General features: G+C 38.0%; 2 protein-coding genes across 3 annotated transcripts in view; one reads left to right on the top strand and one right to left on the bottom strand.

The window, feature by feature from the left end:
• Positions 1–39: 39 nt before the first annotated feature.
• Positions 40–10,404, bottom strand: LOC105205784 (vesicle-associated membrane protein 7). Of its 2 annotated transcripts, XM_026131790.2 has the most exons (5): positions 9,462–10,404; positions 8,647–8,705; positions 1,613–1,826; positions 1,143–1,304; positions 40–472 (listed from the first exon to the last, which is right to left on the bottom strand). In XM_026131790.2, the coding sequence occupies exons 2-5, from the start codon at positions 8,673–8,675 to the stop codon at positions 290–292; spliced, it is 588 nt and encodes a 195-aa protein (XP_025987575.1). In that variant the 5' UTR covers positions 8,676–8,705; positions 9,462–10,404; the 3' UTR covers positions 40–289. The 2 variants fall into 2 exon arrangements, with proteins under 2 accessions (XP_025987575.1, XP_025987574.1); XM_026131789.2 differs by lacking the exons at positions 8,647–8,705; positions 9,462–10,404 and adding an exon at positions 2,080–3,009.
• Positions 10,405–15,266: 4,862 nt separating this feature from the next.
• Positions 15,267–15,992, top strand: part of LOC105205864 (serine/threonine-protein phosphatase 2B catalytic subunit 2) — a 138,519-nt gene continuing 137,793 nt past the window's right edge. The window contains exon 1 of the mRNA XM_026131943.2: positions 15,267–15,528. Within this exon, the coding sequence (XP_025987728.1) occupies positions 15,477–15,528 (52 nt within the window). The 5' untranslated portion in view covers positions 15,267–15,476. The remainder of the gene's footprint in view (positions 15,529–15,992) is intronic.

Here is a 15,992-nt window from a genome sequence, read left to right on the forward strand (position 1 = left end):
CTTCATTTGAAAAAAAATTGCAAAAAATGAAATAGAAAGTTTTGATTTTTTTCTTCACTTTATTGCTTATCTATATTTACACTTATTTCTTCACGTTATCACTTTCTTCAAATCTAGTTTCAACAATGACACCGTATAAAAAAAATGTATATTAGAAAAATGGTAGTTAATCTTTATTTCTTGACATAACTAATTTTTAAATTGTCGCTCACTCATAGCGTTTTTCCCTGGGAAAAAGATACCAGTCAGGGAAAAACAACACTATAAATGTAAATTAAGGACTAGTTTTCTAGTTAGTTCGATTAGCCATTAATGTGCCATGTGTATAAGAATTGCAGTAAACTTCAAACCAATATATCAAAGCTATAAGAAATGAGACTATGACTAACATAAAGGCTGATGTTACAAGTGCTATCTTCAGGCTACTGTTTTTCTTTTGCTGAGTCCTTGTCACTACGTGGAAGTCTCGCGACTGTAATAAAAATATTCACAAGTGTTATGTATTGCAGCGAATAAGCGATTGCTATATGAGTTTACCAAGGTCAGTGAGTCGCATGACCCTGAGTATAAGATTAATTTATATCTTCGTTATAATATTTATAATTAGAGCTACATGCTTGTGTTATACGGTTATGATTATTCGGAATATGATGTTTTTTTATTATGGAAATCATAACTGTATACATGAAAAGAATGATTTTGCTAAAGCACCTAAAGCTTTAAGTGAATACAGATTTGAAAAGAAATTTATTAAATCACCAAAGTAAATATGTAGAAACTCAAGTTAATTGCTAGAATATTATGAAACTTTTTGCAGCATTGCTCATGTTTGAACGTCCTTCATAATTATTTTGATGGTCCAACAAAATTATTTCCTGATTTGTATTAAACTAAATTTTTAGATACTTTAGCAAAACTGTTCTTTCCGTGTAGAAGCAGATTACTGAGTTCTAGAGTCCGAGAGTCAATATAAAATTTGCGGAAATTATCGATACAATTCAGCAACTTTTAATTAACTCGGGTATTATTAGGAAGCATTCTGTCACGACTGTTACAATTTATATTCTTGATTGATGTTTCTTATTTCATGTTTATGAACCCGGTAAAAGCCAATATCGAAGGAAAGGAAAATATTTCCTCACCGAAATTTCTAAGTTCTGGGTCTTTCGGACGAGATCATCTAACTTTTCGCCCCTATCAATCAACTTTAGGACCCCAGTCATCAGTATGTGACGTACTTCATCCAATTCTTCCTCTAGTTCTAAGGTCAGATTCTTACAAGTGATACCCTGATTATATTCTTCCTGAAATAATATCCGTTGTTTATATGTATCAATATTTTAAAAAATTTATCTATAATATATAAATTTATATTTAATAAAATGCCATTTATTTGAGAGAGAAGCTATCATAGATTATAAAATTACAAATTATTTTGTACCTCAGTTTAACTATTATTTATTATTACGTCCAATAAAAAAATTTGAGTATATTAGCAAACAGCTTATAAATTGTATTGCTTTCTGTTAAATTTGTTTTGTTCACTTTATAAATTTTTATAAGTTTTCATATTTCCTTTCCTACTGTAAAATCGGTCAATCAATCAACTTACAATCAGTCTTTTTAATGGTTTCGAGAGTTCATCTTTTGGGATATTGGTCAGGTTCGATAGATCCGCCAATGGTAATTCCTTATAAACACTGCATAGCCTCTTCAGAAAGATTTGTGCGCACGATTCTACCCATATCTCTGATGCAGGACAGTCCACATTTGATGTCAAACAGGCATAGTAAAGTTGGGGCCCAATGCACGTGTGTACTCTATATCTATGGAACAATTGGATTTTACACTCGTTGCGGCGCGGATAAAACAGCGACAGTATGAGATACATTAATCTTATTATGAGTTAATTAATCCGTTGCGACCTATCACACTTATTCAAAGATTTCAGCAAGTGCCAAGAAAAATGTTGGACACTACACTCTGTAACATATTTTTCGTAATTTAACGCGCTTTTTTAAATGGCAAACAAATCTGGCGCATAAAATCTACAGTTACATAAATTTAAAAAAATTTTACCCTCCGCTATCAATCTTGTCATTCTTGTCAGTTCTGCTATCAAAGATATTGAGGGCGATATTACGATAATTCGGATTCTGATCCACGGAATAATCTGCGATGATCTTGTATTCGGATTTATCCCATAAGGCCACCACGGCGTAGTGCACGGTTCCGTTCATTTCACAGTCAAAAATAAAGAAGGCACGTTTGTCGAGACTGAATAATGGGCGGATACTGTTGTCTGTCAGACCATGTAACGTTCAGAAATGCCAGAAGCGGCAAACATCAACGTTGTTTATGCCGATCCCGATAGCCCAATAAGTAACGAAAGAAGTTTTGATAAAGCCGATAACAGCACGTACGTGTCATGTATTTCGCGTGCTACGCGAACATTGGACAGTCAGCGAATGTTGCAGCAAAACGCGAACTGCACGCATCATTCAATTGATTTTCATCATTTACCATTTTGCTGAATATTTTTTGATTTAGTAAAATTTAAGTAACAATCGATTGCGCGAGCTGATGACGGAGGCACTGTTTCCATCAGTTTTTTGTTGTCTAGAAAATATTTATAAAGTGGCACTGTTATATATTTACCTACATGTGCGCACGTATATAATCGGTAGATTTATAAATTATAAAAAAAATGTATTCAATATCTCATATAATGTGTATTTATTAAATCGTGCATGATTTTCCATGATCTTTAATTTCTTATCTCTTCGATTATAAATAGTTGATAACGTAAATTAAAAATGTTATGTAAATAATCCTTAAGATATTTGCCATTTTATGAACATAGAGCATGAATCGCTGACTCTTAGCATCATTGATCGATTCTCTGTAAATTTATTCAAAGTCAAACGATATTAAATGCTACTTCAACGGTTTCATTTGTATCATCGTCTCATTAGTATCTATCTCTGCCTTTGAATGTTCATCAAAGAAACGCAAGATTTAGAATAGTAGTTTTAATAAAGTATTATTATTTATTGTTTACTATATATTCGTAATAATTGCGCTTTACATATTTTTATTAACTCTTAAACACGTGTTTCATTTTATTTTAATCCTTAAGCAGAAATATTCGTGACAATCATGTTACTGATAGCACATAATATTTTTCTGATAGGAAAAATCGTCTTATTTAAATGTGTAATACCATAATTAAAAATTGATATCAGCGAATTACTGATAAGTCAATAAGACTTAATAAAGTTGAAAATGAATATTGATACGTGCATAAAACTTTGTCAGTGGCAGTCGCATCGCGTAGATATAAAATGCATTAATCATACTTTCATATTCGTGTTTGTATGATTATTCGGCTTATTTTTCATTGGCAGTATTAATAAGATAAAAAAAATATTTGCTCTAGACTCCTAAAAATATCAGCTTCATTACATAGTAATGGATATTCTCGGATACCCCGCAAAAGACGAAAGATATATTTTCTACCCAACATCGTGCAGTCTCGCGAGAATCGATTCTCACGAGGGCCTCAAAGAAATCTTGTTTACGAGTAAATTTTTCATACGCTATTTTTTCCAGATAATAAAGAGCAAAAAGCAATCGTTTCAAATTAGCTTCGATAACTACTTCGAACTTCATTCGATCGTATTAACGTAAATGAAAACAGCACATTATGCTGCAATAACCAACGCTTTACTTCTTCGCGATTTTTTGGATTCGCAAAAAAACAATTTTTTTTCTCGCGTTCACTTTGTGAATATCAGTTATTATTTCTTACTGAAAGAATACGCGATCGAACAAACATCAAGCTGCAGAAATCGTTTTGCGCTTATTTACAAATTTTCTCAGTTAGTAAAGCTTCTAGTTTCTAACGGAGGCGAGATAGCGCTTGGCATGAACGATGCCGCAAGCCGCATGAGGAATTATCGCGCGCAGTTCCCTTGAGACACGACAAAGGGTATTGACTTGACGTCGAGCGAAGGGAAAATAAAATTCAGAACACCGTCAACCTGTTACCGAACGATTCACCAATGTCGACGTTCCAATCGAGCTCACGATACATGTCGATACATGCTGTCAATCAAGTGCATACGAGGTGTGTTCAAAAAGTATCGCGAATTTTGTGTTTTTTCAAAAATTATTTATTTATTCATGAATATCTATTTTGTCCCCTTCAAAGTAATCCCCATGAGATATTATACACTTGTGCCAACGGTTTTTCCAATCTTCGAAGCACTTCAAAAAATCATTTTTTTATCTTGTTCAGCTCCTCCTTCGATGCCGTCTTTATCTCGTCAAGCGTAGCGTAACGTCGTCCTTTCATGGGCCTCTTCAGTTTAGGGAACAAGAAAAAGTCACAGGGGGCCAGATCTGGGGAATACGGTGGCTGCGGCATCATTAGTGTGTTGTTTTTGGCCAAAAAGTCGCGCACAAGCAACGATGTGTGAGCAGGGGCGTTTGGTACGAATTTCGCGGCGACCCGTCTCATGCCCAAATCATTGATAAAAATCGAATGGCACGAGCCAATCGATATGTTTAGGTCCTCAGCAACTTCTCTAACGGTGATTCGACGATTGGCCAATACCATTTTCTCCACTTCATTAATTTTTTCGTCTGTTGTTGAAGTGCTCGGGCGTCCGGAACGCTCTTCGTCGTTTACATCTTCTCGGCCTTCTGAGAACATTTTGTACCACCGATAAACGTTGCTTCGGTCCAAGGTAGTTTCTCCGTATGCCACAGTCAACATTCGGAATGCATCCGCGCACTTAATTTCGTTTTTCACACAAAATTTGATACAGGTTCTTTGATCCATTTTTTTGAATAGGTAAAAATCGAAGACGATCCAAAACACGTGCAAGCAAAGCAGCTGTCAACAATTAAGTGAACATTCAAAATGGCCGAGCTTGTCGGCATAAGTGAGAGACATGAGTACCAACATAACGCCACAAAAAGATCGAAATTCGAATATACGTAACCCGCGAAAATTCAAAATTCGCGATACTTTTTGAACACACCTCGTATATCTACGCGTTTGGATGTCGCGTGGAAATGTCGAAGAGGAGATAAAAATCTGAGATATAATAAACGGTTTAGTGAAATCAACCGTTTACTAAAATCAATTACAAAACAAATCGGTATTCATATTACTGGTCTGCACTCAATATCAAATAAACATCCGTGTCTTGAAAATTTAATGGCTTTCTATAAAAATATCTCTTGTGTATAAATATGTCGTGAATATTTCTCTCTGTTAATTCGCGTATCTCGTAGCATGGGCAGAGCCCACATTTGACTCTTTAATCGATCTCTGTCACAAATTACGTAACGCGCGAAATTTTTCTAACATGACTCACCAAAATTTCCGCGTCGGATTTTGCACCGCGGCTGGACCGCTTCGAATAAACGACGTATATGAAATATGGCTTTACAGCTTGGTTTATCAAAACAGGGAAATGCTTTTCTCGCATAGACCGGCTCTATGTGTATAACCAACAACTTGCTACGTAATGTCAATGAAATTAGAAATTGTATAAAATAGAAGACAACTCATTCAATATAAAATAGACAAAACATGAAATCTATAGTCGTTATCTATCAAATTGATATCTAAAAGTTGTATATGTATATACTAAGCTAAGTAAATCGTAACTTTATATATATTCGAGAAATACAGACTCATATTTAATTCTCTAGATTAAAATAATTTTGAATATTTATCGAACATAGAGCGGCCACATCTTTATGACGGTAAATTTTTCTTTTTATTCTAAATCATCGTAATCTTTCGAAACTAACAAGATAAAGTTTCGTCATATGTGGGTTATGACGTCATATGTGGCTTATTTACAGGTGCCGAATTCGTAGAAATCAACATCGAGAGGATCAATAACTTATCTCGCGTATAGATTATACAATAATGTGTAAATTAAATGTCCGACGCAATCGTGCCTAACACACGATTTGATTTAATACGCATAATATGCATAATGAATTTTTTCCTACGGCAGTGGGCCAGCTGCCCATTTTGGAGATTGATGGCGACATTTATACGCAAATGTCTGGCAGTTTTTTAGCGGCATATTTAACATAACGACGTATATAATGATGTATAACTAAAGTATCATAAAACAATGTAATTTTACAAAATGAAATAATACTCACACATGTTATTTTCTTAAGATTTCAGGAAAAGGAATCTTGCTAAGACCCTTAAGGTCAATGATTATGAATTGAGTAAGCTACAGGCATTGCAATTTTAATAAGTTCTTTATTTTATCACTATAAGTTAACAGTTTCATACTCGTGTCCTTACCATCCTGCCCTCGTCCGTTCGATATCTCACTTTTTACAATTTTAACAATGTTCGCTTTCGCACATCTGATCTGAAATAATTACATTCTGGACTCTAGCTTTATTATTACATATTGTCAGTATACGAATCTAAAACTGTTAACTAGTGATAAAATAAATAGCTTATTGCAATTGTAATGCCTGTAAATTGCTCAATTTATAATCATGAACCTTAAAGACTAGTTTCATAATCTTCGATTAACTTAATCTGCTGATTTTTCGGAATTTACTAATCACATTTGTCGTTAAGTAAAATTTACCAAAAATAACCAATCACGATTGATACTTAACTAGTCAGTTAAGTTAACCGGAGATTGTGAAACTGGCCCTTAGAGTCGTAGCGAGATTAACTTTTTCTGAAATCTTAAGAAAATAACATGTATTATTAATTAGAATAATATTATACGTCATTTTTTAAAAAACAGTTATTTCATTAAGAATTTGTGCTTGAAAAAGAAGGATGAATAAAAACTCAAGGCATGTAACTTAATCAGTTTTTGCAATATTAATTACTGCGGACGATACTATAATGTAAATTATTTATTTATGTTTTATAGGTCGATGTTGAAAACTCCACTGCTGCACATCGTGTGTCGATGAGTGACAAATATATTTTAATTCAATAATGAATCTCTGTTGAATATATTGATAGAGATCTATTTTAACTGGATTAATATCAATATTTAATCTTACAAAATTTAATCTTACAAAAATTTTCATCCAACAATTTATTACACTGAAATATATACTTCAGTACGTAAAATAAAACTTGTTATATTTTACAATAAGTCGATTTTAAATTGAATCGTGCTGATTTATTTTTTGCCACTATCGTGAAATTTTTATATTCTACTTGCAGACTTTCTATTGTGTAAGTATTGTCTGATCTGACATCTGTTGAAAATGTTGAAACTACCTTTGATTAAAACATGAAGAGATCGATTTTTAGAGAATAACAAAAATTCGGTCACATAATTCGCGTTCAATATTCGAAAAGAAAATGTTAATAAAATTAAAGTAAAATCGCAATTTTCAGTATACACCTTCTTCTCATCCAGCAAAAATATTTTCTTTTTTTTTTAAACTTTACTTCTCAATTTACTTTGTACGAAGTTTAATGAAAAAACGGCAGACTTTTTGTATTGACCTGATAGCACAATGTACGATGCAAAGAACGAGCAGCTGGTGCACAAATGTGCAACATTCAAATAGAAAACGATAACGAAAAGCTAGCTTTACCATCTGTCGTTTATGCGGAATTAACTACCAACTAAAACTACCAACATCCGGATAGAGCCATAATACTTTATGATCCCTAATCATTAAACTGTTCTACCGACATGCATGTGCATGCGAGGTCGGGCGCAAGGCGAGATACAGTTAGCATTTGTGATTGCAAAATTGACGAAGCTTTCCATCGTAAAATCCAAGTAAAAATGATGAATCAGACGAATATCTGTTTACGTAATAGATCTCATTTCGCTAGAGAGATAGATAGCGTCTAAAGAACACACCGGAGAAAGATCGGGACTCTTATTTCATGTTTTTGAAAAAAAAAAGAAAGACTTTTACTTTATTTTACTTCATTTAACATCCAACGCGCGTGAACCTGTTTTATTATTATGAATAGATTAATTTTTTGTTTAATATATAGAAAAAAATATGATAGTAGATTAAAGACTTTTTCCAAGTTATACAATATAATAAAAACTATTAGAATAAGTAGTTCTAGCGTTAAATTAATCAGTGAATTGAAATATGGTTGAAATCATTCTGTTGATTATTCCGTCAAAATTTTTAAAATTTATAAATTATTATGAGTCTGTTTTGATTATAAAATCAAGTATTAAGTAAATAATTTAATAATTTAATAGTTATATTATTTAACTATAAAAAAAACGAACAAATATATATATATATATATATTACATGCATATAAAACTGCGATTGATGATTATGATTATATTATAACCATTTACAAGATTGTATTATAAACATTTATAAAAAATGATATTTAGAAGAATTTTATTAATCCTTCTAATTATCATTATTTATTATAAATGTGCAAAAATTATTTTGTCTTCAATTACGTGTAATCAGTGAATAACATAAAATATTAAGAAAAAGAATTTTTATCATTTGAAAGAACTTTAAAGATTACAAAAATACGGTTTACTGATTATTATGCAGATATAATTAGTACTGCTAGCAATTGTAAAATTGCTTTTCTGCTGAACGCAGCCCATGTCAAATTCCACTTACCTGTTGTTGTTGCTGTTGCTGTTGTTCATGCAGCTATTGCATTCCCTTTCCGAATGATTCTGAAAAAACAATTATTCATAAACAAATTAAAATCGTAGAAATAAAAATATATTAAAATAGAATGAGAAAAGACTCTACAGACAAAAGTCAAAGAAATAAAAAGCTTCTAAGAGCCAACACAGAATCTTCATGTGTAATAATAAAATTTTAATAATTAAATACAATACGTTTCGATCCAGGATTCGGGTCATCCTCCATCAGTGAAGGGTAACAAACTTGTTACATCAAGCCATAAGATTATTGGATTATCAAGCCCGTCTTAATATTATTACATTGTCGTTATTCATCTCAGCAGACACTTTTACTTTTAATTACTTTTGAGACTTTTATACCATGTTTAATTATCCATTGATTTGACCGGTTAACAATTTATCTTGGCGAAGTTTTTATGGTAAATAATTAAGACAGGATTAATTCAATAATCTCGTGGTTTAATGTATCTACTTGACTTTGAGAGGCTTTTTATAATAATAAAATGTATATAATTTTATAACATACTCGCGAGAAACTTGTACACGAATCGATCGTACACAAAGGGTGCTTTCCAGCTACGACACAAGTCGACACTGTGTAACACAGTGTCCATTAGTGTAAAAGAAAAAATTTTAGTTGTCTCACACTAATGAACACTGTGTTACACAGTGTCGACTTTTGTCATAGCTGGAAAGCACCCAAAATTCTTAAGACAATAGGGAAAAGATTAGGTTAGGTTAGATAATATATCTATTTTTTATCAATCTTATAAAACTACTCACATGCGTTGTTGCTTTTGATTCCCGTTGTTGAAGATGCTGTCGTCCTGACGATACGCATTTGCACACACACACACGCACTTACACGCACGCGGCAGCATACCATACAATAATTATCTCTTCAACGACGGAGTGGAAAAGCACGTATCTCGCATCGCGCGCTTGAACTTTTCTCTCTTGACACGAATGTGATTACCGCGATCGGTGAACGGAGGAGTAACGTTCGCACCGAACGACTCGAGATTTGGCAAGCCACGCATCATGCGTCGTTTGTTAACAATTACGCATGTTCGAAAAGCGCGAGAGGAGAACGGAATATTTTTACTTACGGCACACGCGGCGACGAGACGACTGTTATGGCGCGCGGCGACGCGACGTACCGGTGTTGTTTACGCGCGGCATAACCCTGTTGTCGTTTGGAGGTCGGTCGAACGATTAGGCCGGTCGGGCGACTAGACAGCGGCACGAGACATTCGCCGTGTGTCGTCGCGTTACTTCCTTCGACCTTCCGCACACCGCGTTCGAGCGGAGCGAGGCGCGGACGTCCACGTCGCACGGCGATTGAACTATGAAATTAGCCACGCTCCGAAGTTGGCGTGCTCGACTAAGTTCAGACTACTGTCAGCCCGCCCGACCGTGGCATCGCGTTGGACACGTCGAGTAGCTCGGACGGCTCGTGCACGAATGTGGGTAAAGTTTCGCGATTATTTCACTGAGATACGTACATATTCGTTTCTCATAGACGCACTAAAGCGCGCATTAGATCACATTGTTCGAGAGGTTTCTATCGCGTCAGCACTCGGCGAAATGACGATCGTGTTCCCAAATATCACACTCCGCATACACACATACGCAATCTCAATTTGCGTATTAATTTATCCACGTGTCGTACGGGACAGTGATCGTTGAAACGCGAGCGCGTAACGTTTACTCAACAAATTCCGGAAAATGCGTGAAAATGCCGCCGGGAGTAAATTACATGTACAGTCGCTAGGTAAGGAGTGGGGCGAGGTGGGGGGGGGGGAGGACGCGCGGCCCAAGTAGTACGTGAAGTTGCAGCGCGTCTCTCTCGTTTCGTCACTCGAGATTCGTCCATAACACAGTACGCACGTCGCGTCACGTACGCCGAGCAGTCCGTGATTTCGTTCAACACGAGAGTAATGAATAGGTACGAATTGTACCAACGATTAGACGCGCTCCACTGAGAGATTTGATTTTCCTCGATTTCGATTCGCTGAGGTATGCATTGCGCGAGATTTATTCGGGCGGAATATCCGCGCGACTACTTGGGGAAGCGACGATCGTATTTGTCTTCAATCTTAGCTCGCGCATTCAATTATCTACGTTGTCATACGGAAATAGTAATCGCTGAAACGCGAGCGTGCAATGCTCGCTACGCAAACTCGAGAAAAAGCAGAGAAAATGCCGTCGGGAGCAGGTTAAAACGTATTCGCGGGGCAAGGGGCGGGGAGAGGAGGAAGAAACGCGCGGCGCGTAAGCGTGAAGTTGCAGCGCGTCTCTCTGATTTCGAGATTCGAAACTCGTCGAGTTCGAGGATTCGGCCATTACTTAATACGCAGTACGCACGTCGTATCCTGTACACCGAGCGGTCCGTGGCTTCGTTTAACACAATTTCAATACCATTTCCTCGCCGCGGTATAATAAATCGCGCGTGTCGCGTGGCGATTAATACCGGGAATGCCAAGCAAAGCTCAATTGTCGTGTCGGTCGTTGCGCGGTTCGAGCAGTTCGAATAGGTTGCATGTAAGTAATGTATAAACGAAAGTTATGATTAAGTAGGAATTATAACAATGATTGTGTGTTTCGCTGAGATATTTGATAGTAATCGCTAAAACGCGAGCGTGTAACGTTCGCTACATGTAAAATCGGGAAAATGCATGAGAATGTCGGCGGGATCGACAGGTTAGAGTGGTCGTGGAAAGAGGGAGGGGGGCGGGGGAGTGAGCGCGGACAGTACGTGAAATTGGCGGCAGCACTACTTTTCAATTTCGTCGTTCGCACTTGAGATCCGTCCGTTAGGATCATTTATGCATGTTGCGTCGCGAACGCTGAGAGCGGACCGTGGCTTTATGCAACGTACTTGTAGTCTCTGTAGCATTTTTTTCGTCGCGATATAATAAAATGCGCGTGTCGTGTGCGATTAATGTCGGGTGTGCCGCGATTATTGTTGGATTGTTGTGATTAGTATACGCGCGATTGCAATTAACCGTGCCCTCGCGAGTGAATATTATGTGAGTGCCCATGAGGAAGAAGCATTGGAGATCGAGATAAAGTTCTGAGAGGAGGAGGAGGCCTGGGAGGCGTCGTGCAACGGCGGAGCAACAGGAGGTAAATAATTGATATTTTATTTGAAATTAATCTTAAATTAATCGCTCATTGATCTCCGCAATAGAATATTATTTTCGAGATTCTAAATAATACAACGCATGTATAAATTTTATTTTTATCTTATTTTAAATATAGACTTTTAAAATATTTAATGAAATATTTATAGATTGATATTTTTTACATATAAATGTATTATATAAAATATATTATAAACATTTCTTATACACAATTATCTAAATTGTGCAAGAAGATAAATGTTTGTTTATTACGTTTTCTAAAAAAAATTTAATTAATTAATTGATTAAAATTAATTTTAATTGTGGACCCTGTTTGAAATTAATTTGATCATGATTTTCCTTCTACGAGAAACTCATTTTTAAAATTTTACACACACGTTTTGTGATGTGTAAAATTGTGGAAAATACATGCAAAATTTGAAGAATAAGTCCCTCTTAGGAAAAAAGTTATAAATAAATTTCGAAGAGAGATTTTTATGAAATGTACAATGTTATTAATGAAAACATAAAATTTGTTTTAATTATTTAAAAATTATTTTAAAAATAGTAAAAACTTTTAAAGGATTGAAATGAACCATTATCAGGACATTTTAAAATACTTTTAATAATCTAAATGTTTGTTTGTATATTATTTATAAAATAAGTAGAAAAAATATTTTAACGAATACATAATTCTTCTTAAAAAAATTTAAGAACAACCAGTCTAGTCTTGTAACAAATTATATTTTTAACATTAATTTTTATACTAAAAATACTTAAAATAATCTAACATATAAATATCTTTAAGTACTTAAATATTATAATTAAATTTTAATATTATAAAAAATTGCCTTCGAAATAAATATTAATAATAATAAATTTTTATTCACGAAAAGGATAGTTTTGTTAAAGTATCTGAAAATTTAGTTGAATACAGATCTGAAAATAATTTTGTTAGGTCATCAAATTGAATTGCTAAAATATCAAAATTTTTTGCAACATTGCTCATCACGATTGAACATCCATCATAATTATTTTGATAGATCAATAAAATTATTTTCAGATCTGTATTCAACTAAACATTTAAATACTTTAACAAAATTCTCATGTTATTCTCATGTTTAAATGTCCTGATATGTTTGCTCACTGAGACTATTTATCTCAATTACTCACATTATTTAATTGTCTCTTCTGTTTATTTGAATCGCTTGGTTCTAATGATTTATACAAGTGTCCGAATAATTTGTACAAATATTAAAAAAGAAATAGTTTTAATTACTTTATGCGAAAATACTTTTATGTTCGCAAGAAAATTTTTTCGCGGAAATTACGCAATTTTTTACTTAATACCTACTTTTGCAAGACGAATAGCATAATTCCGTTCATAAAGAATTATTAGTTTTTTAATGTTAATTGTATCGTTTTAATTGAGCGTTAATCTAGATTTGTATGTTGCAGGTCAACGTGGTATTACGACTCTGCTGCTGTACGTCGTGTCGGTGAGTGAAAAGTTAATGTTTATCTTAAATTGGAATAATAAATCCGTATAAAATATTTATGCAAATACATATTAAGTTAAGAACGTTACAAATATGATATAAAATTACATGGATTTATTATCTCAAGATGAATGGGTTAAAATTACATGTATGTAATAATAATTAAGAAGAACAGTCTTAATTTGACAATTATAAATTAACAAAAGTAAGCAAATCGATTAAAACTAATTGTTTTATTTAATGCTAAAAAGTTGCCAAAAAAATTTGTTGCTGCTAGTTTTTTTTAAACACTATTGAATTGTAATGAATAAGGAGTGATTAATATTACCAAGGGGGAGATTAATTCACTAATATTTATTTTATAAATTAATCTGTATTAATTATTATTATATCTAACTGTGCTCCGCATTGTAACGATTGTAACTAAAAAAAAAAATCGCGGTGCAACGATAGAAAAAAATCGCAATTTCTCGCGGCCGAAAAAGAATATCGATGAGAAAGAGAGAGAGAGAGAGAGAAAGAGAGAGTCTCGCGGTCGGTCAGTCGGTGGCGCCTCCGCTATTCCGTCGCGGCCGGCGCGGCGATCGCGAGCGGCGGTCACGCGGGTGGCGGCAGCTGGTGGCGGCGCGGCCAATCAGCTGTCCCGAATGATTGCTGCGCGCGGCGGGCTGCGCGACCGTCCTCCTGTCCGCCGACGAGGAGTCGTCAGTGTGCGCGCCGCGGAGAAGCAGAGAGACAGACATCTTGTAGATAAAGTTGTAGCGGCGTGGTGCCTCGACCGCGAGTGTCGGTGTTCGCGGTTACGTGTCGCGGTGCTTCGTGTCGTTACGGTGTCCCGGTCATCGTCGCCACCGCCGCCGCCGCCGTCGCCGTCGCCGCCGCCGCCGCCGTCGTCGCCGCCGCCGTCGTCGTCGTCGTCGTCGCCGTCGTCGCCGCCGTCGTCGTCGTCGTCGTCGTCGCCGCCGTCGTCGTCGTACGTCGTCGTCGTCGTAGTAGTCGTCGTACTACTCCACGTCGTCCTCGTCGCCGCCTCCACCACCATCACCATCATCACCATCGCCGTCGCCGTCGCCACCGTCGCCGCCGTCGTCGTCGTCGCTGTCGCTGTCGCTGTCTCGATCGGCACCGTCCCCGTTCTCCAACTACTGCCCGTAATCGCGGTGTGGTGTCGCGCTCGCGGAGAGACTCGCTCGCTCCGAGTCATCGTGCAGGCTGACTCCGTCGTTCCTGTCAACCGAGTTGTCTGAAATCTATCGTTATCGCCGCCGTTCGTCGTGCGGCTCGCGCGTGGTGGTCCAGCAGCGATCCCGAAGCGAGCCCGCGAGCTCGCCAGAGTCCGTCGGGGATCACCTACCCCTTCCCCCTCCCCTCGCCCCTCTCGCCGCTCTCTCTTCGCTCCGCTCGTCGATACTCGCGTGCACCCGCGAGTGCACGGTCGCGCCTACCCTCTCTCCCCCCTTCCCCCCGGGGTGCGAGAAGGGGACCGCCCTGAGAAAAGGAGACCGAGGGAGTGGAGATCTCCCGTTTGAGAGAGAGAAAGAGAGAGAGGCGGCCGTCTCTCTCCCTCTTTTCTCCCCCTTTCCCCCTTTGTCGCGTCGGTGGCTCCGTCAAGAACGCCCGTGAACAGTTCCTAGGCACCGATGTGCCGCGCTGTGCGATAACTTCCGTCACCTCTCCGCCACCCTCCCTCCCTCCCCTCATCCGCCTGTCCGACCGACCGACCCCCCGCAGTCCGCGCGTCCGTTCTCTCTCCCTCCCGACGGCGTATTTCCGTGCGCGCGTGTGTACATGTGTGTGTGTTGCGGCCGCGCCGGGCTCTCGAGGTGAAAATACCGCCCTCTCCTTCTACCCAACCCCTCCGTATAATACGCTGAAGGTGGCCGCTATCTCGCGCGAGTAACAGCAAGCACACGCGAGACAAGAGGGAGGAAGAGGAGGTGGACGACGACGAGGAGGAGGAGGTGGAGGAGGAGGAGGACAAGAAACAGCAGCAGCAGCAGCAGCAGCAGCGGCAGCAGGAGGAGGAGGAGGAGGAGAAGGTGAACGAGCGAGAACGAGGTGGAGGAAAGCGGAAAAGAAAATACGGCGCGAGGAGAGGCGAACCCGCCGCCGCCGTTTAGCGAGAGAGAAGGAGAGAGTGAGAGGCGCCCACTCGTCATTAATTCCAATACAGCATGACATCCAACAATTCGCAGAAACTCCCCACGGCGGACCGAGTGATCAAAAGTAAGCCAACAAGCGATAACTTAACATCGGAGGAGGTGCGCGAGCGACGTCGCCGAAACGCGCGCGCACACGCTCTCGTCCGCTCGCGCGAATATGCCTGCTGGTTGGAAAGTGCGAGAGTGCGAGAGAGGCGAGTGTGCGTAAGTGAATGCACGCATGCATGCGTGCATGCGTAGCCCCGTCTTTTCCGGCTGCATCTCCGTCGGTAACGTCGCCGTCGCTTGTGCTCCTCCCGTCTCTCTCTCTCTCTCTCTTTTTTTCCTCATCTTTTTTTCAATCGTGCTCCGATATTCGCGACACGCGCGACTCGTGGAGCTTCAACGAGTTTGTTTAGCCGTCATTTTTAGATAGGCTTTTGCGTCGCGAGCTTTTGCGTCGCGAGGATTGTCGTAAAGAGACAAATAAATCCTCCTCGCGTGGAAGTAGGGTGGAAGGGGGGAATTGTTTCGCCGGCTCCGAGCGTC

This window comes from Solenopsis invicta, chromosome 5 (genome assembly GCF_016802725.1).
Source record: "Solenopsis invicta isolate M01_SB chromosome 5, UNIL_Sinv_3.0, whole genome shotgun sequence".
NCBI lineage: Eukaryota > Metazoa > Arthropoda > Insecta > Hymenoptera > Formicidae > Solenopsis > Solenopsis invicta.